General features: G+C 43.2%; 1 protein-coding gene across 3 annotated transcripts in view; it reads right to left on the bottom strand.

The window, feature by feature from the left end:
* nav3 (neuron navigator 3) overlaps positions 1–20,595 on the bottom strand; it is a 169,447-nt gene that overhangs the window by 100,391 nt on the left and 48,461 nt on the right. For all 3 annotated transcript variants that reach the window (XM_041029925.1, XM_041029924.1, XM_041029923.1), the window contains exons 2-3: positions 17,604–17,721; positions 15,574–15,626 (exon numbers count right to left, since the gene is read on the bottom strand). In XM_041029925.1, coding sequence (XP_040885859.1) covers positions 15,574–15,626; positions 17,604–17,721 — 171 coding nt within the window. The remainder of the gene's footprint in view (positions 1–15,573; positions 15,627–17,603; positions 17,722–20,595) is intronic.

Raw genomic sequence — 20,595 nt, forward strand, 5'->3', positions numbered from 1 at the left:
TTGGGGCAGAGGGCGCAGAGGATGGGGACGATCAGTGTTATTACCCATAAAGCACATCATTGTGTGGTTATTACCCCGACCCTCTCTTGCCCCTGGGACCCGGCTGCGTGACATACTGACCGCAGTGTATCGCCTACACAACCCGAGGCGTGTCACACACATGCATTCAAGGGGGGGACACGCACACATTTGTACACACAATACCAGTCAGTGGTAGAAACACTTATCCAATCCAGCGCACACCTACAGGCAGAAACATACAGACACACACAAGATGCAAAAACAAAATAACCAGCACAGCTGACAGACAGAGACACACACACACACACGCAAAGAACTTTCCACATATATCTGCACATAAACACAGTGTGTGTGCGTCATTGTGACTCACTTGAGGCCTTTTACAACACAACACAGCCAACAACTGTCACCTTTGCAAACTGGTATCAGTTTCACACAGAGTCACTGAGGTTGCAGTTATGAGGGGGAATTTTAGCATTCCTTGACAGCGGCTCACGGGTGGCTTCATTAGCATGGTGGCGAGCCGCCAACGCCCCTCAAGAGGTCTTTTATGACAAGGTCAAAGGTCGGAGCGCTCGGCTTCAGCGCAGTGTGCCAAGGCCACACAAAGGGCAGGCTGGGCAACTCAGCCAGACGTCCAGCGGCAATGATGATTTATGAGCTGTAACTTCCCCTGAGCTCTTTCTCTCTCTGTCTCTCTCTCTTAACGCGTGCTCACTCAGTGTGTCTGTATCTCTTTATTAGAGAGAGGGAGACTTTGTAGAACCAGGATAATGAGTCATATCTGCACACAGCCCGTTTGGATACTTGCTGATTCTTCCCTCACTCCCACTGAGCTGAGCTCTATTGTCCTCAACTGCTTAATAATGTGTATTTCACTGTCATTTTATTCAGTGGAGTGAATTAACCCTGCCTTAATGGCCAAAGCCAGAGAATGTGGGTGATTTCATAAAGTATTCTGTGGTCGTAACAAGCTGCAACGTAACAAAATTTTTTGGCTGAGATCATAAACTGTTTTATTTTTTATGTTGACACTACTAACGAATGCAAATCAATATGTGGGCTCCAGTCTACCCTCAGAAGTTTGCTGTATCTGATCTGAGAAGAACCTGATTCAGCTGCAAATTGCTGGAAGATACGGAGAATCACCTTAATGTATTACCGTCTATCACAATAATTCCATGATCTTGCAAGAAAGTGTTGAATTTCTGCTCACTGTCAGCACGATGATACGTGTGCTGAGACATGTACACACTTTTTAATGTGTTTCACCCTCAAATCAAGTTAGACTCACAATACAGTCGTTCTTTATACTAGCGTTGCTGGAGCTATGGCCTCCTCAGTACAAAGGTTACTGAAAATACAACATTAGTCATAGATCTTTATCTCAACAAGTTCACAATACAAACCTACATCTTTACATCAGAGTCAAAGCGACAGCCATTTTTTTTTCCAATTCTTCTGTTGCTGGCGTGGGAACAGCTGCACTGTGGCTCAAGTCCTTTGCTCAAGGGCACCACAAAAACAGTCGCTGAAGACGAGCACCTCCCTCCTCCCAGTCACTTTCTCTCCACAAATTGGGATGTTTACACTGGTTGTATCAGCTACATATAGAGCTTCTCCATCTGCCTGACACAACTCACCTCCTCCCACTTCACTCCAACACCACACACACATTCCTACAGCAGGCACCAAACCCCCCCCTCACATGTGGGCCTCCATATTCTCTCTCCACATGCCGCACACGCAGACTGACACATGTGTGCCCGGGTGCTGGGTACGCTCTCAGATGTTTGTATGTGGAGACATGTGCGGAGCAGTGCTTGTGAATGTTCAATACTACAGCATTAATTAGACTCAGCAGTAGGATGATGTGGGATGTGAGGTTTCTAAAAGTGTAATCTTCTGCCAAAATAAACAGCCTATAGACACAGATGATATGTAATCAACAATAATTGCATGATAACAGTCTTTTTTTTTTTTTTTGTTATCAAGGGATAAATCAATTAGGCTCGTTCAGTTTCAAATATTTACATCAAAAAGCTAAGAAGGCCTTGCTGAAGTGTCCCGCATCTGTTCCACAGGCAGTGAGCATGTTCATGTGTGTGTTTGAAGGCTGGTTTAATGGCTGATAAAGACAAAAAGGAGCGAAGTCATAAACACACAGTAAATCTCTTTGGTTAGACACAGACCTCTGCCCATTTTAAAGGAGGACAGGCATCGCCGATGGAAGCCGTGCCTTCCTTCTCTAAGCCTTTCGAATGACAGTCCAACCAGAAACTCTGAGGCTTTCAGACGAAACCGCTGTTTGTTTTTAGTCGGCCTTAACTCTAAAATGACGTAAACAAAGCAGAATAATGATTGAAGGCGTTGATGACGGATGGGGCATTAATGTTCCGCAGGGTTCTGGCGATGTTTAACTGCTAGTTTGGTGGGTGGTTTGGCTTTGCGGCATCCTGTAACAGCTTCTCGAGAAACCAACATCATTTATTTTTCCGATGCAGGCTGGCATCAGACAGATCCACATGAGCCATTAAAAGCAATTTGGAAAAGGGCATTTTGATGAGGAGCACTTCACCCAATCATGAAGTACTTAGAGCAGGAAAAAGGGAGCACATTTTGAGGAGTGACAGGAGGGCACATGTGCAACATGCGCTGTGGGAAGGAAACTTGCCACTAAGCTTGGAAGAATAATGAGGGGGAGCTGTTAAATTTCTGTGATAATCAGTTTCAATTAAACTATGTTTCATTTACAGAGCCGCATTACAAATCAAAATATCACATTCCCACCGACACAGGCAGCCGAGTGGAGAGAAGCTTGTAGTGTGGCCGTGAGACGAGGCTTGCTGAGTACAAAACCACATTCCCTGGTTCAAGCAGCAGGACTTTAAGAGGTAGAGGCAAAAGGACAAGATTGAAGAGACCAGCTGAATGCAAACTTAAATCTACCGAGTGCAGGCAGAGAACACAAAGCTGTGATGTCCTTCTCAGCTAGGCAGGGAATCTTTGTCACGTAACAAAAGCCTGTTGTATTGAACTTGAGTTTTCCAGCAACAAGGAAGTGCTGGAATACTTCCTTGTTTTGTCCTTTGACTTCCTGCCCGTACCAGAAGTGTTAATGTGTCACGTCGTGTGGTTTGACATCTGCTGCTTCTGACCAGTCTGCATATACATATTAGCACATTTTTGGACCTATGCTGGAATAAAAAGAGAGACTTTCTACCACAGCAGTCTGACAGACATCCACTGCTATTTCACACAGAGGAACTAATTTGATTGGTTCTACTGCACTGATCTGGGATCAGCAGGTTATCTTACTGTTATAATTGTCACGGTGACTGGTTTGTGTGTTGGTATTTGAGATTAATTATGTACTTTTAACAATATGATATCAAAGCAGAAACTATCTTGCAGTTACAGGAGAGACTCGTCTGCTTAGCTAAGCTTTGAGAAACGTATGGTTGGATGTGATTATCTGTTATCACGCGACCAAAAGTCCAAACATCTAAACCACCTCAACAGCATATTCTTGCACTACTTTCACTCCAGCGAGACTTGGTGAGACACTGGTGAGACACAAAGTGAGACACTGGCTACATCTGCATGGTTGATTTCCCCACGTCTCTCCTTGCATTGGAGAGACGTTGCACTGGGTCTCTCAAAAAGGTATCAAGTGACTTATGTGTGATGAATGGAATTGGAAAGTGTTATCCCTTAGATGCAGCTGTCAAATACAAATGGACCAACACCTCAATTACCACTTCCTACGGGACAGAAAACAACCTCCTTCAAGACAGGACTGGAAAACCAGGCGTTAGCTCTTTACAGCACATGAGCACAGCTCAATAATTGAAGGGTTTTACTCCAAAATGCTACATATCCACTGGAAAATACATACCACCTTAAATCCCTAAGTCAGTGTTTGAAAAACACAGATGACTCAAGCTTCACAAACAGAGCCATTTTGTGAGCAAGCCTCGGGATGATTCCGTTGACTCCAATTGACTTCTAGTTTTTTCTTTTCTTTTCCAATCTGTTTCACATTCAACCCCATGATTATTTTCCAAATGCTGTCAGTGTTTATTAATTTATTTTACACCCACGTGAAAACAGAACTTAAGTCTTGTCCTGGCAGTTGGAGCCTAAATCCTCAGTGGGGTGAAGGACAGTCATTAGAGGTTGTGTTTCTATGAGTGTAGAGCTTGGCTTTTGCAGAATCTCTTCAGATGTTTCTTTGGCTGAAGGCAGAAATCAAGTCTAGTGATGAGTCAGGTGAATCCAAATAAATCAAACCTAAATCCTTCATGTACAAACCACTGTGTCATCATTTTAAGCTTTTCTCCCAGCAGATCAAAATCGATACCAGCTGAAGCTTAAAACTCAGTTTTGCCTCACACACCTCTGTATCAAAGTTTGCTTTTTTTCTTCCCCCTGCCAGAATACTGAGAAGATGAATACACACTTTTTTGTAGCCATTAATTCGTCCTGGCACTTGAAACCTAATGAGGCAGAGCTCATCACTCACGCTGGGGTGACACCTGACTGGAGTGTACTTTATGAATCTCTGCCATCGAGTTGAGCTGCTTTGAATTCTTAACGTTTAACGTTAACACAGACAAAGCCAAACTCCTCTGCTTCCTGCAGCTTGAAGCCTGTAATTATTTTTTTATTTTTCCCATTAATAGTCAAAACCTGAAGGACGCAGCAGCTTAAAGTACTTTACTACACCATGCAGGTTTGCTTCTCCTAAACAAAACACTCGCTGTGTATCATTTTACCATCAGCCCCTCTCTTCAGACTGAGGGTCTGACACATGCGTTTCCACCAGTCTCATCCCTTACACTCCATTGATTCCTCTTTCACCCTGTCCTATCACTCTCAATGTGTCCAAAAGCGGACGGCTGCTGAGAGACAATGAATCAAAACAGAACAAATGGGACAGAGCTTTAGAGCAGCTGACGGGCAGAGGGGAGGCTGGGTTAAAGGATCCTGTCTCATAATCCAGGGATCTTCGCTCATCATGTCAAAATCCAAAAGTGAAGAAACTTTTTCTCATCTGGCATTGCCTTTATGCAATATTAATCACGGTGGCAGTACCCATAATCCCTTACCCTGACTGAAATGTATCACATGGCTGATAGCTGAGGATCTGTCTTTTTCTAAAATCTGTGAAAAAGAGGTTTTCGCTCATTTTTAGAGACACCACGAGTTTGAACCTCACGCTGAACCTCACACATCCAGATTTATGCGGCCTGCTCCGGCTAACAAAGTTTGCATTCATAGCAGCCTAAATGTTATGAAACTATCAGCCATAAAACTTTTTCGAACGAAAGAAAACCAAACTAAAATGATTCCTTTCAAGTAGCCGAGGCTTCGCAGACAAAACAAGCACTTAGCTGATTTTTATCACATCATGCCTCATATTCCTGTAAATAAAACAGTCATTTTCCTTAAGGATTTTACTGTCCGTGACATTCCTGTTTCTTAAAGGAACTACAGCACTAACTCAGTCAGCTTATAAACACACATGATGTATAATCAACAGAATCTACATGGCAACGCAAGCCTATATCCATGGATGTCTCAATTATATATGGTGGTTCATTTTCAGATGTTTACAGCATCAAATAACTTGGACAGCTTCCATGTGGCTTTGCGCATCTGCTACACAGGCAGGGTGTGTGTGCACATGTGTGTGCGAGTGAGTAGTAGAAAGAGAGAGAGAGAGAGAGAGAGAGAGAGAGAGAGAGAGTCAGTCAAAGATGTTTCATGGATGACAAAGACCAACAAGTCACCTCATCAATCTCTGGGTTAATTTCTTTAAATCTTTTTTCATCTCTCAAGTCAGATCTTATTATCACTTCTGTTAGTGACACGGTATAAAAAAAATTGCAAAATGATGCAATGCTCGTGCAAACCCTTTGTTGTCATTTCATAAGTCCCTCCTTTGTATCTCTGTTCACAATTTTGTTTTTGTTTTTTTCACTTTAGACATATTTTATCCTGAGATACAGTAGAATAAAATCCCCCTAACAACCACCAGCACCAAAGCAGGAGAGATCATCACTCAAAACTGATTGGTTAGGGCAAAACAAAACAAAATAAACCCTCATATGCAACATCAGGCTGAATTAAAGTGTAATGGAATGGCAACGCAATCTGATTTTCATGCTAATGGAGGGTTCCTTTAAAGTAAAATGTAAAACAACAAGGCCAGGTACTGAGATGCATCTAGACATCTAATCTGTCTCATCTCTGCTGGCTTTGTAAGTAAATATATAACACATACTGAAAGAAGATGTGGTGGTTTTATTATCACTGTTCCCACCAGAGTACATTAAAGTAAGTAACACAGAAGGACAAACGAGCGGAGGCTGTTTTCAGGGGCGAGAGGACAATGCTGAGTATTTCTTGACGTCTTTTAAGCTGGAGTCGAATGATTCGTCTGCCTTTTGTCTCTCTCTCTCTCTCTCTCTCTCTCTCTCTCACGTACACACTGTTACAGTCCTGTTCTGAGTGGGTAAACATCACCGACATGATGGACAGCATCACTGCTGACAGGCAACAAATTCGCCTGTCAAACATGTCTGAGGCTCTTTCTCCCAAAAGGGTCAGTGAGGTCAAGCTGCTGACTCTTAAGGCATCTGTTTGCATAACCTGCTGACCAGCCATGATGCAAGGTGAGAAATATCTTCCCCGCCCTGCTGCTGACTGGTGGCTCAGAGTAGACTGTGAGGTATAAAGAGCTATGATTCGACACTTCTGGAACTGAAAATGTGCCACTCGAGGGGGGGGGGGGGGCTACGTGTGAGGAAATATGAGCTGAACAGACTCAGGGCCCAGCTCAACCAAATCAACGGTGATGGGATGAGTATTATTATTAAACTATTATGGGTTGCTTCAATTTTCAGTTGTAACATACCTGACTGAACCTGCTATAAGCCATTAGAAGTCTGGGAAATGAAGCGAACGGAGATGTGGATGTAAAACCATGTGAAAACTAACAGACTGTCACACTACTCCTTTGTCTTGTGTTATGGTGTTGAACAGAGAGAGAGCTCCTGCAAATTAACTGTACAACGCAGCTTTATAATTCGCTGCAGTAGTCTTTAAAGCCATTGCGGAGCGTTTTCAGCATCTCACTGTATCTCTCTCTCCTCTCTGTGTATAGCCTCTCACTCTCCATGGGCATCCGATAAAACAGCGCTGCAGATTTTACACCAGCTTTTCCCAGATGTTAAATGTCAGATGCAGTTTCCTCTGCTGCAGTGGTCAGTCTGTGGTGATAAATCAGGCTCGGCAGCTCATTTACATTCCCTCCTCCCATGTTTTGCTCCCCTGAACGGTAACGGCAGTAACGTGCTGCTGCTTTTCTTCCATTCTACCTGTGCCAATCCTCTGTGCAGTCATTTAGCAGAAACAACACTCTGGCCATTTAGCACCTAAAATAGACCAGTTAAATCTTTGTAAATATTCCTGTTAAGCTTTATCAGTGAAAGCAGGGAGGCCCAGAAGTTGAGCATGCAGATTATTAAACTGCTCTGATAATTTCTCTTATCTTAAACCTGATCTCATCTGCCTGAATCACAGTGTGAGTCCTCAGCAGAGACCTGAGATGTCATATATTCACCTCATTTAACAGTGTGTCAGTGGTGAGAAAACCCTCTGCTCACTGCCAAAGATCTATTAAAATATTAAAACTGACAAACCCACTTTAAACAACCAAATCCAAAATCATGAACTTTGATGTTTTGTTCAAAGAAAACACAGTTGTTGCTTTGTTTTATCTTTGTAAGACAGAGTAAATTACAAGTCTTTTTTTGTCCAGGTAGTGAGGAACAAAAGTAAAGTTCCATTTTAATGTCAGGCTATAGGAGCCTGGGCGGGGGGGAGTTCACTGAGGGCACGGAGGTGGGAAGCTACTGTAACAGCCTGAGCGAACATGTCCTTGTATTGAATGAGCTGGCAATGAGTCCTGGAGCAAATACTGAACAATGGAATAGGAGGAAGAGTAGCAAAGGACAAAGAAGATAAGAAATCAAGAAAAAATGGGCAAGAAGCATTTCTGATTTCTGTGTTTAAAAGAAACGACGACACACGTTCTCTATCCTGAGCAGCTGAGGATAGAGGGAAACAGAGGAAAGACTGATTAACTTTTACTTTATTGCTCTCAAACTGCAGCTTTCACAGCGAATAAAGGAACATTTGGAATAGTCAAGAGAGGCTGCAGCTGGTGCGCCGCAGTCAAACATACCGAGTTAGATCAAAGGTTAGCAGTCCTTCACCGTGCCAGTTTAACCAGCCAGCTCTTTGCTCCCTTAACAGAACATCTGCCGATGTCGTTCAGTTATAATGAGTGATTAAAGGCTTCCTATTGAGCTACAAGTGAGCCTGTAACAAGCACCGGGGTGCTCTGTTCATGCTGCTAAACTGGCTGACATATGAGAGGGTCAACCTGTGCTCCAGAACACACACCGCTTCCTAATAAAAAAAAAAAAATAAAAAAAAAAGGGTTGCAGAGGAACAATGAAAAAGAAGATGGACCACAAAGAGGATTCACAAGAGTCAGAGACTGAAGGGAGTAATGTTCACACAGTGTGACAGTTACTTTTAGTACAACAGCTGCAGAGGCACTTGAGCAGCCATACATTAAAAGCTGGATCACGGTCCAAGTCCTTGGTACTGGTTCTAGACATCCCAGTTTGGTCCATAACAGACTCATCACACACTCCTTTCAACACCCACTGCACTAACACTGAGAAATATTGATTTCTTCTTCTGTGATTGTGTACTGACGAAAACAAGACAAATGAGTGTTGGCCCAAACAACATACAGAAATGCACTATGAATGATTTCCTTTTCAATTTTGTGGATGAAGTACAAAGACTGATACACACCAGCTTTGAAATGATTCACGCCAAGAACATTTGCAATAGATGAAATGACTCCAGGATCCCACTTCAGTGATCTAACCAGAATGTCAAAGCTCATCTTCGTATGTTTGTCATATATTCACTCAACACCTAACAAGGGTTCTGAACTCTGAGCCTGAACTCTGGTCACAAGCTCACCTCTCTACCGTCGAGGCATCCAGACTGTGAACAGGAAGAGAGATTGACTGCTATCCCCTGAATTGCTGTGGTTTCAGCAGTCGAAACTGGCCATCTGCCTCTGCCCTCTCCAGAGCACTCTCCTCAAATCGCTGGCTGTGCACAATGACATCAGGGATGTTTCACAAGCCCTGACTTCACATCATCCATTTGTCCGTGTATTTCTAGACCAACTGACTCTCGTAATATGCGAATCGCTCGACAGCCAGGGCTGGTGTAATCAAATCAGCGACATGAGGAATGGTGTCACGCAGATGCCGGTTGGTCTGGCCTTGCAGGGACCTGGACCAAGGACTCAAATTAGGGAACATGATCAATTAGAAGCAGAGATTAATAGCGAGCTGAGCTGATGATGAAGCGTCAGGCTGGCGAAGATGATACTACTGAGTGGCTCGTGCTGTTTGTCCTCTTGCCTTTCTGGTGCGCAGGCTGCCAACAGATGGGGCCCAGATGAGACTAGTGGTCCTTCAAAGCTTCCAAGAAACTAAATTAGTCCTCAAAGGCAGCGCACCAAGTCCAGACCTGATCCTAAAGCCAAAATACTGAACAGTCTCATTTAACTGACCATGTATGTTATTTTGGTATGTGAAGTGACTGCAGTCAAACACAGATCAGTGTGCGTTCACATCGATTTGTGACACTATGACCATTCAGTTTAGAACAAGGCCAAAGTATAAAGGCACTGTTTGTAAAAGCTCAATAACCACCAATCTGCAACAAAGAGATCACATCAAGAAACTGTTTCTGTGGATTTTTTTTTACCTGGAAGTCTTATAAAGTATTTCATGTTTAAAACATAAAAAGTGTGGCATTTTCCTGTTTTCCTCATCGTTCCAGTTACCTTGAAATATGAAGTGCAACTGACATTTGACAAACCTTTCATACAAACACTCTCTCAGTGTAAATCACCCACCAAAGAAATTACATTGTCAAGTCAAACTGGGCAAAGCCAAGGCTGCAAATGGCCGATTTAAATATGATCCACGACACACTTCAACATCCAACACCGCAAATGAAAAGCAACAGGAAAGAGCTGACTTTAAAGTCAGCAGTGATTTGTTGTAACCTCTCCTACCCTAACCTGTGCAGCCTTCTGCTGACAGATCTCTGCATCTTTGCATACGCCAAAGATTTTGACAAGTGTTTGTTTTTTCCTGACATCCTTTAAGGAGGTTGCTAGAAGCTGCATACGCACACATACACACACACATGCCCTGAAAGTGAAACTGCACAGTCATCCATATTGCAGGGAAGTGCTCTGTGGTTTGCTAATGATGTCTGTCTATAATGAGGAGGATTAGTGTTGCGAGGCTTTAATATTTTCTGCTGAATGGGCCTCTTCTGCCGTCCCCGCCTGTCGTTCTTGTGTTTGAGCACAATTCTTCTGAGAAATGAAAAAAGAAAAAAAAAAACTCTCTGCTCGATTTAAAAACCTGGGTGCGCATCTAATTCCTTTAGATGTCTGTACAATTACGAGAAACTGCACTGTCAGAGGGTGTGAGGTTTTACATGGGAGACGGGTTGCAGAGCGTGCCGTGAAGTGAGTGAGACGTTTGAAGGATTCACATCAACACTGTGTGAGATCCTTAATCCACAGAATGCATTTATAGTTTTACATAACGCAAGCTTTTATCCAAAATACTAAAATTAGAAGAAGGTCAAATCCATCTGTTGCAAGTACCCACGTAATCTGGAAGGGGTGAGGACGACAGTGAGTTCTCCTCTGACAAACCTAAGCTTCTGTCTCCAAAGCTGCCTCCCATCACCCTCCATCCACTGAGTCACATCCATGTAATACATTTTCCATTGCGACTCTTATCTATTATCACAAAACGGCAAAACAGTGAGACGAAATGCATTAACAAGTGGAAAGAAACAGAACCAGGCTCAGATCTCTTCTGAGTTGAAAGCCCCTCGCACCAAACTCCTGTCCCTGCTTATTCCCGTCAGCTTGCACAGCGGTTGCAGATGATTCCTTCCGGGACCAAGTATGTGGTCAGGGGTATGGTTCGGTGGACGAGCCCCACCCCCAATTTCATAAACAAATTCCCAGCAATCATTTGTTCCTACACAAATAAATCACAACCAAAACCGTTCCAACCCAAAAATGGGCATGTTCGCAATTTCAACCAGGGTGACCACTGGGAACGCCAGGCCTCAAATATGAGGAATCCCATTTGCATTTACAGTGCAGATCTTTCTCTGGCCCCACAGGAAACACCGAAGAAACATGCTTATTCTTCTATTACTGCAAGAAGCTACTGTACAAAGCAGATATGGCCACAGCAGGGATCTGACATTTTGCTGCACTTTCACTATATCCTCAAGACCAACTGTAAGTAAGAGGGAAGAAAAAAAAAAAAAAGATCTGTCTGCAGTATTAAAAGCAGTAAGACCAGGGATTTGGGGGATCTAAGAGAGGATCAATAAGCTATTTGTTAAAGGCAGTAAGTGTAAGAGTAATTCCAGTTTTATTGCATTATTTTGAGTCTCTTAGTCTCAGAAAAGTTATGGAACAGCATTTTAAAAGCTGTGACATATCCATATTCAATTTCACATTAGCAATCAAGTGACCAAAACATGACCTTTTAGAATTAATAGGGAATACCTGCACACTATAAATGCAGGGTTTTATATTATACACTGTAACAGTAAGGAGATCAAAGGTCAGACTCTTTTACATATTGCTCTTGATGAGAGCAAATTGGAGCAAGTAGAGGAGGGAGACCTGAGAAACAGGGGCTATTAATTCATAATTCACCTGCTCTCTGACGTGCTATCCCATAAGCCCCCGGGGCAGTCAGAGGTGATACCCTTCAGCCTTATAATTATAAGGAATAGTTATTCAGTAGGCATTTCTAGGTGCTTCCATGGAGGGGCTACCAGGAAATATGGAGATTAAGTAACCTGATCTGATCAGGTATTGAAATAAATATAATAAACATATATAAGTTAACTAAGAAAGTGAGAAGAAGTGCTTGCATTGGCTGTTGGCAGCAGATGTCTATGAAAAACCCTTGCAAACCTTTCTTAACACTCACTTTGGCCACGTTTTTCTGTTGGATTAGCTCTGCAGGAAGTGATCGCCTTCAACCGACGTGCGGATCTCTCGCATTGTGAGCGCGGCTTTAGAGAGAAAGAGCGCATTATGTATGTAGATTAGCTGCGAGGCTTGCAGATGCTGGTGCTGTGCCGGTCTCTGCTCCTGCGCTTCCAGCAGCTGCTCAGCTGGCCTCTGTCCACTCACCAGACCAGCAGCGACCTACCAGTTTAGAGGAACAGGCTTGTGACTTGCAGGATCATCATTTCAAGTCCCAAATGGGGGAAAATGTGTGCAGAGGAAGTAAATCAGACTCATCTGCCCTTCCACTGACAGCTGCTGCTACTGTGATGTCTCTGGCCAAGGCGTTTAAGCTCCAGATGCTAGGTGACCGGTGGCAGGTTTCCAACATTCACAGCTCGTGTCAACAGTACGAAGCCAAAAGTTTAAAAACTAGCTCTTGTTTTTCTAAGAATGGGGGAAAGGTTGTCAGTAAATAACTTAAGTTTCAGACTGATATCAGTGTTCAAGGTCATGGGATAAACAAGCCAAACAAAACACTTCACACAGCCGTTCAGTGTATGTTCATGTGTCATCACCTCAATCTCACAGGGCGGTTTGGTGAATTGGTCCAGCTAAGGCAAAAAAAACAACAACACTGTGTTGTGTTTTAGTCCTGATCCTGTTCACGTTCACACCGACTTTTTACAAATGAAACAACAGCTGCATGTATAAAGCCACATGGACTGGAAGGTAATTCCCAGACTGGACAGTTTTTGGCAACTGTCATTCTGTATCTACAGCGCTGACTGACAGGAAGCCATGCTCCAGTTTACAGTGCCTCATGTGCTCATTCATCCTCTCTGGTGTCACAGAGAGTTCACAAAGACATAACTGATTATGAGCATTATTAGTCGAGACTGCAAATCAACCTCGTTTTTTTGAATAATCACAACCAGATTTTTTTTTTTTTTTTTACAGTGTCATCACTACATTTCACTTAATTCATTTTTAACTGCTTTCCAATTTCTGATTGATTAAGAAAAATCCCTGAACTCATGTGCTGTTGGGCACAAGTGTTACCATGGTTACCGAATGACTTGGATAAATATGTACAGTATGTCACCGATAAGATCGCTTCCTTCACAGCTCACAATCAGCAGATGGATTTCGTAATAGTTTCCCTTTTGGATTCATCCAAAAATAAAAAAATCACACATCTGTCATAAATCATATATCTGGGGTTTGCTGTCATTCCAATATCACTACATTAAATGGATTATTACACTTACTTACAGTACAGTAGGTGTGAGTTCTGCACCTATTTTAGTATCCAACTTTTACCTGCTACATTACAAACAGTGGCCCAGCTAACTGGCTGCATGTTATGTGGATGTTATGTGGATGTTATGTGTGTTTGTGTGCCTCAGATGCTTCCTTCCCTTTGCGCCCACACTATAAGCAACCGTGCTTCCTCAAACTTCATTTTCCCAAGCTGGCCGGACCCTCTGCGGTCAGAGCAGGTGGTGGATCAATGGGCTTAGTAAGTGACTGAGACAAAGAGCGAAGCACACATACACACACGCACACAAACACACACACACACACCGAGGTCGCTGGCATATAGAGCCACATGCTTGTAGAGCTGAAGCAGCTCGTCCCTGGTGACCGGTGCGTGAGTCTGGACTCAGCTGTTTCGAGCCAGGACCAGAATCACTTTGTGTAACAAGGAAGGTAAATGCGCAGCAGTTCATCTTTCCAAAACTGGTTTTTACGCATTGAACCCACACAGCGACATTAGGGGAAACCAGAGTTCACATGACCTTAACATTTTCTTCCTTCCTGGTTCCTTAATGCTGTTTTCCTAACAGAGCATACAGTCTGCTTCCACTACAGCTGGTCTCACCATGAAGGAAGAAATAAAACAGCTGAAAACTGCACTGGATGTGTGAAACCAGTTGTAAAATATATTCTGGTACATTTCCAGTAATGGGATCCTTTTGGAAAGATAATCTCGATTGTCCTCAAATATCCCCAGAGACTTTATCAAATCCATTAACTTTCCTTGTCTGGAGGTCACCTGTTAAAACTGACCAGTTGGAGGTCTGGAATTAGGAAAATGTTTATGGTAGAGAGGCCAATAAATGAAAAAATGCAATACTACAAACCATACATACTAAAAGCACAGCTCTAGCATCTAATGACAAAGAGGCACGAAGACTGAAACACAAAAAAAACACACACTGTCAGGACCTAACACACTCCTCGCCCACAGTGTCTTACTAAGAAAACGCGGCAAAGCAGCTAAATAGCTTTAGTCACTTTTAATGGCAGGAGGGCAGATGCCAGGGCAAACCAACGCTGCATAAACACTTAGTCAACTCCAGTTAAAGTGAGGGGTAATTATCTCACAGTGACGACAATCAGCAGTTATACAGCCCGTCATCTCATTAACGGAGGGAAAAACGACACCGCCAGCATCACTCAGCCACATGGCAGCCAGAAATACAGATTATTGAAAAAGGCATAGTAAATTAAATATGTTAGGGTTTGAAGTTTTCAAGGCTCTACTGCATTTTTTGGTCAAGTGGCAGCGTGGTTGCTCCAGTCATCACCGACTTGAGTAGTAAAGACGCTTATGGTTTGTGAATGGCTTTAATCAGAATTGCTGCTATTGGCTGCTTGAAGTCAGGCTCTGAACTTTACACTGAAAGCATCAAGTGCCAGTTAAAACTTTTGGTGGATGATCAGTTTCATCTGGCTGAGATGGGACTTTGTAAACACACTACAGTTTTTCTTGTTCTTAAACTTTGTCCCTGCTGATGAGGGCACACCTTCTCTGACCGTTACCATTCAAAATGAAATGAAGAGGTATTCCATAAGGCTGCCGTTCCCATGAGAGGCAGGTGGTGGATGCAATATGTAGAAATACTGATTTCATGTATGCCCTCCGTTTTAAAATCCTACTTAAGGAAAAGTACTTTAGGAGTAGAAAACTACTTTACATATTATTGGGGAATTTTTCTTAAGTTGTTCCTTTCCAAAGGGCCACACGATGAATCTGAGGGGTCAGAGATGATTACTGGGCTTGAAAAGAAGAAGATAACTCATTGTGTTTTATGAGTTTATCACATGCATTTAGTCTTAATTTGAAAAGTAATAGGTTTGTATGATGGGATGTTGTGCTGTGGAAGAGAGCATCACCCACACTGGCTGCCTGTGATCCCTGTAATCTAGGAACTTACTGTAAGTTTGTTTTACTGCTGCTCTGTTAGCTTCACTAAAAAAACTACATCTGTGAAACTTCAGCTGAGCAGCTGAAAGTCATAAACATAATTTGTTCTCATGCAACAATGCATTAAAATATGGATGAAGTTGAAAATGAAATTTGAAACACTTACCATTTGTGACTGGCTCCGGGGGCTGCCATTGATATCCTCCACCTTCTCATTCGCTGCGTGAGAGAGGAAATGAAGAAATTAGGTTTTTACTGTCGTCCCATACTGAACTTTAACATCCCGACGTCCAGCGACGTTTGAGTTCAGGTGCACAGATCCAGCAGGGAAACCTCTGCTGAGGTTAGCATGGGAGAGTGTGTGTGTGCGTGTGTGTGCATGAGTGAGGGAATGTTTGTGTGTCTCCGTGTGAGTGTGTGTTGAGGTGCAGTGCGACGCAGGAGAGGTCTGGGAAGCAAAGCTGCCTAATTCGTCAGCTGCCGCCAGAGAATTACTGACAGGCCTGCTTGGCCTCATTGTCTGTTCGGGCGAGCAGGGAGGGTAAAGTTTCAATTCAACAGAGAGAGAGAGAGAAAGAGAGAGAGGGAGAGAGAGGGAGGGAGGAGAGAGATAAGTTAAGTGAGTAAGGAAGTTACATGGAGAAAAATGAAGAATGACAGAATCTGTGAGAAAGGTAGAACATGAAATAAGAGATGAGAGTGAGTGTGATAAACAGAAAAGAAAGAAAAGTTCAGAACAGTGGTGGAGAAGAATGTGTGAGAGAAATGTGTCTGAAACAGAGAGAGATAAAAAAAAAAAAAAACAACAACTGTATAACAGCCAATGTTGGGCAAGTTACTCTCCTATTACTGTAATGTGTGAAAAAGTAATTGCACTGCAGTTTAACAAGCTGTCAGCCCACGGTCTGGAGGTATTTAGTGGCCATTAACAGCTACCTTAACCCCAGTGACAGCACACAGAGCTCCAGATGTCCTGCCCTCACACTGAAGCCTCGGGGTCCACACACCCTCCAACTCTGAACAAAACCAGCTGATGACTAAAGTTATGTTCTCTCTCTGGACTATATTTATCATATTCATACTCTGACAGCACCTTCTAAAATGTCACCTCTGTGGGTAAGGTTTGCAAACAGCAGAGAATCTACCTGGATGATCAACATTTGCTAAAGTTGACTATGAAACAGACCATGGGATGGAAACAGTGGAAAAGTGACAGTCACTCAGTTTGTTGACCAACCCAGACACCCCACCGTCCTCCCTGACAGGTTTCACTGGGCCACCGCGTCATGCTACCTTTGCTTTTGCTCTGGGTGAGACACCTCAAAATCGAAGACTGTAATGTGATTACTGCATTTCACACGACTCTTTACTGAAAAAAGGAGTCAGTAATATGTTGCTCAGTAATGTGTAACTTTATCAGAGCAAGTGCAGGACACAGAAGGATTTCTATGGAAAGAGAAGAATAAAAAAGTAAGATCATAAAGAGAAATAAAAGAGGGATGAGAGAGACAGACAGAGTCTAAGGGAGAGACATAGAGAGAGAGAGAAAGGCCTAAAAAGAGTTCAGCTCAGGGAGTGAGAGCCAGAGAGGGAGACACGAAGAGCAGCAGAGCACCAGAGAGGAAGAGAGACACAGAGACATAAAAGGGAAGAGAAAGAAAGAGGGACAGACAGAAAGAGAAAGAGAGAGAGAGAGAGAGAGAGAGAGAGAGAGAGAGAGAGAGAGAGAGAGAGAGAGAGAGAGAGAGAGAGAGAGAGAAGTAAAGACTCTCTCCAATGGGAGATACATGCCTCTGCACCCCAGGGTGTCAGAGTCATAGATCTCTGCTGCAGCAGCTCGCCCAGCACCCAAAACAAGAGAGAGCTGCTGTGATTTGGCCCAAATATCAGACTGAAGCACAGCTTCCCTCCAACTCACCACAACAAAGACCAAACTGCACAGTGTGTGTGTGTGTGTGTATGGGTGTATGTGTGTGTGTGTGAGAGTGGGTGGTCGCTTCATCTACCACACAGAATAAATTATAGACACACGTTGTTTTTTTAACACTGCTGATCACACATGGATTTATTTATCTGTGCGTCATTAATCATCTTTTTCAAATGTTTTAAGTTTTACCTAAAACAATACACTGACTAACACAAGTCAAAGTTTGTGTGTGTGTGTGTGTGTGTGTGTGTGTGTGTATGGACACGTACCTATGATCTGGATGATCTGTGCCAGCAGGACTCCATCGGTGATGTCCTGGCTCAGGTCCTTGATGAGGCGTGGACAGCCAGACTTGGCCAGGTAGTGATTGGCCCAGTCTGTGTAAATCTGTAAAAGACACAACACACACACTCATATTTAAATTCAAGTACTTGTACCACATCAAACATCTGTCCAGAAACAGCAGAGCTGGATCAAATGTAATTGATGGGTAACTGAAGCATGCTGCTCTCTGCCTCTCAGCTTTCTCCACAGTGAAGTGGTGAATGTCCTGCCAGGGAGCTCTGTCCAAACACTCGGGCTCCCTGCACATCTCCGCTACACAAACACAAATATTTCATCAAGCTTTGGCAGTTGGGACCGCACAGAGATCTACACTGTTTATGATCTTTCTCCACGGGATTTGTAAATGATCTCGGCAAACATTTTGATATTCGATAGATGTTAATATGACAGGGAGCACCGACTGTGCAAATACTGCCACAGCACCCTTATGAAAGACAACGCACTGTCCTTCAGACGACTGCTGGACATTTACCAAGTCTTTGTTTACTTATGAGAAGGACAGAGAAATGAGGAGAAATAGAAGAGAAGAAACAAGTCAGAAGAATCTTAGAATTGAATCTTTCCATGATTTCAAATCAGTCCCTTTCATGATAAACCATGTTCTGATGAAGACATTCGCTGTAACAGGTGGATTCACTTTCCCAACTATGTTTGTCAAAGCGGAAGAGCAACATGTTGGCTAATCTTTTTTATTGTCACCTAAACCTCTTAACAGCCGCTTTGTCTTTCATTAAAGCCCATAAGCCAACTGATAAGCAATGCTTTGTCCGTCAGGCAACAGACTGATCTCGACAGCTGCTGCGGTTTCAATGGGCTCTGAAGACGAAAGACGTGAATCACATTTGGCCTCCAAGTGTTTGGCCACTGTGACAGCAGATATATATATTGAAAGACTCAGGGGTTTATTTGTGTATAAAAAGATTGAGGATTGAAGAAGCTACTGTCCTCCATCCCAGAAATGCTGGTTCAGGCACCCTGAGCACTTTTACCATTTCATCCATATTGTTTTTTTGTTTTTCTCTCTCCATCCTCCCAACTTTCTAAGATTTCCTTCCAGGCCCCTCTGACTAAGAACCAGACAGCACCCGAGAAACACAAACTAAAAAAGATCTCCGCTGCCTCCCACTGTGTGGAGGGTGCGTTTGATATAGATTTCCACAGACAGCCGTGGAGGAACGTCTTTCTTCCTAGCAGGTTTGAGTTGAGATTCTGAAAAAATAATTCTGTACCAGCCCATATAAAGACATAGACTATACTGCACTGCTGCCTGAAACTTTTCTTATTATCTCTGGAATAAAAAAATATAGGTCTGAACAAGATGAAGGACTTTAAATGGTGAAAAATAAAAATTTAAATATGCCCTACCCTGAGGTCGGGGGGGGGGGGGGGGGGGGGGGGGGGTCCACCACTTAAAAAGAGTCCCTTAATATCAAAAAGTACTTCAGGTGTAAGGTTGAGATTAAAGTGGTGTACAGTACGTGTATTTTTCCTCATGGTGCTTCTGTCCAGTGCATCCTGTCAGTTAAACTATGTGACAGAACTGCAGATTCTCTGCATACGAAGTTTCTTTAATAGAAAAAGCCTCTCACCATCTTGACCGGTGGACATTTCCCAAGGAATTCCCTCATAAAACTTTCTCATGATGAAATCATCCGTTTTTCCCCTCATTTACCTCACACACCACTCTCAATTAAAAGCATTTCTCTCCCGCTTTTTTCCTTTTCTTCTTGGAAGTGGGGACGGTTTGCGCCTTTAAAGACACCGCCTCTCAGAAGTTTGTATCTGTTGTGGTTTCCTTCAGCGACTTTCTCCATGATGAGAAGTCGTAAAAGCGCAAACCCCAAAAAATGAGAGCTGTCATGGGGGAAACACACACTTAAATGCACCCAAAGGCAAATACACATCCACTTAAACCTGCCTGCAAAAACACAGACGCAAATGAACGCACACACAGGCGCTCGCTTACACAGACGGACACAACAACGCGAGCCGCAAATGCTAACCACATCCCACCGGGGGGCAAGTAAACAAACGGGAGAGCAGAAGGATGGAGAATGAGAGAAGGTGTGTGTGTGACAGAGAGAAATGAAGAGTGTATGTGCTGCTCTTGGTGACAGCTACAGTCATATCAGGCTGCAGCAAAGTCCCCAAGGTTTGAACACAAGCTGCTGGACAGATGAGAGGAAGAGGAGGAGGAGGAGGAAGGTCTGATCTGTTACACTGTCTGTGAGCCACCTCCCACTGCCATGCATCTCCCTCTTTCTCTCCTCCCTTACCCTTAAGAAGGAGCAAGGGCAAAGGGTTAAAGCTTCTGCAGAGAAACAGGAGCAGAGGCAAATTTATCTCAAATTTAAACAAAATTTCAAGAAAACCAGCAAAAGAAAATGATAATTAATACACTTTTCTATCCACTACTGTTACATGAGTATTAGGAGTTAGTTGGTTCATCAAGACTGACAGCTGGTGGCGCTAATTCTCTGAGGAACAACAGTCTCCTCGTTGCTCCACACAGGTCTGCAGATCTGATGCTTTCACCTGCTCAGTGATCTGTTTCTTCAGTGGATTGCAGCTTCATGTATGTCAGGACTCAGTTCTCTGTTTCCATTTCCCTTTGACGCAGGTTGTTTTTATCAATACACCAACTTTTGTGCCTCAAATAAGTGTAAAAACTTTTTGCTGATCTATTTTTTCCCAATATTCCAGCGCTTCCACCTCTATTCCTCTTTTTAATGTGCAAAATTAAAAATGTAGATATAAATAGTTTCCACCTACGCTAGAAAACATCAACTTATTGCTCTATAAAAGCTGCTCCAAATCTAGGTTTGGACACTTTCAGAGCTCCTCTGTCAGCAGATCAGTGGGAAACATCGCAAAGGAAAAATAAATTAGCTCAGACGAAGTGAGGCAGAGATGAGA

The sequence above is a fragment of the Toxotes jaculatrix genome, chromosome 22, assembly GCF_017976425.1.
Source record: "Toxotes jaculatrix isolate fToxJac2 chromosome 22, fToxJac2.pri, whole genome shotgun sequence".
In the NCBI taxonomy this organism is placed as follows: Eukaryota; Metazoa; Chordata; class Actinopteri; family Toxotidae; genus Toxotes; species Toxotes jaculatrix.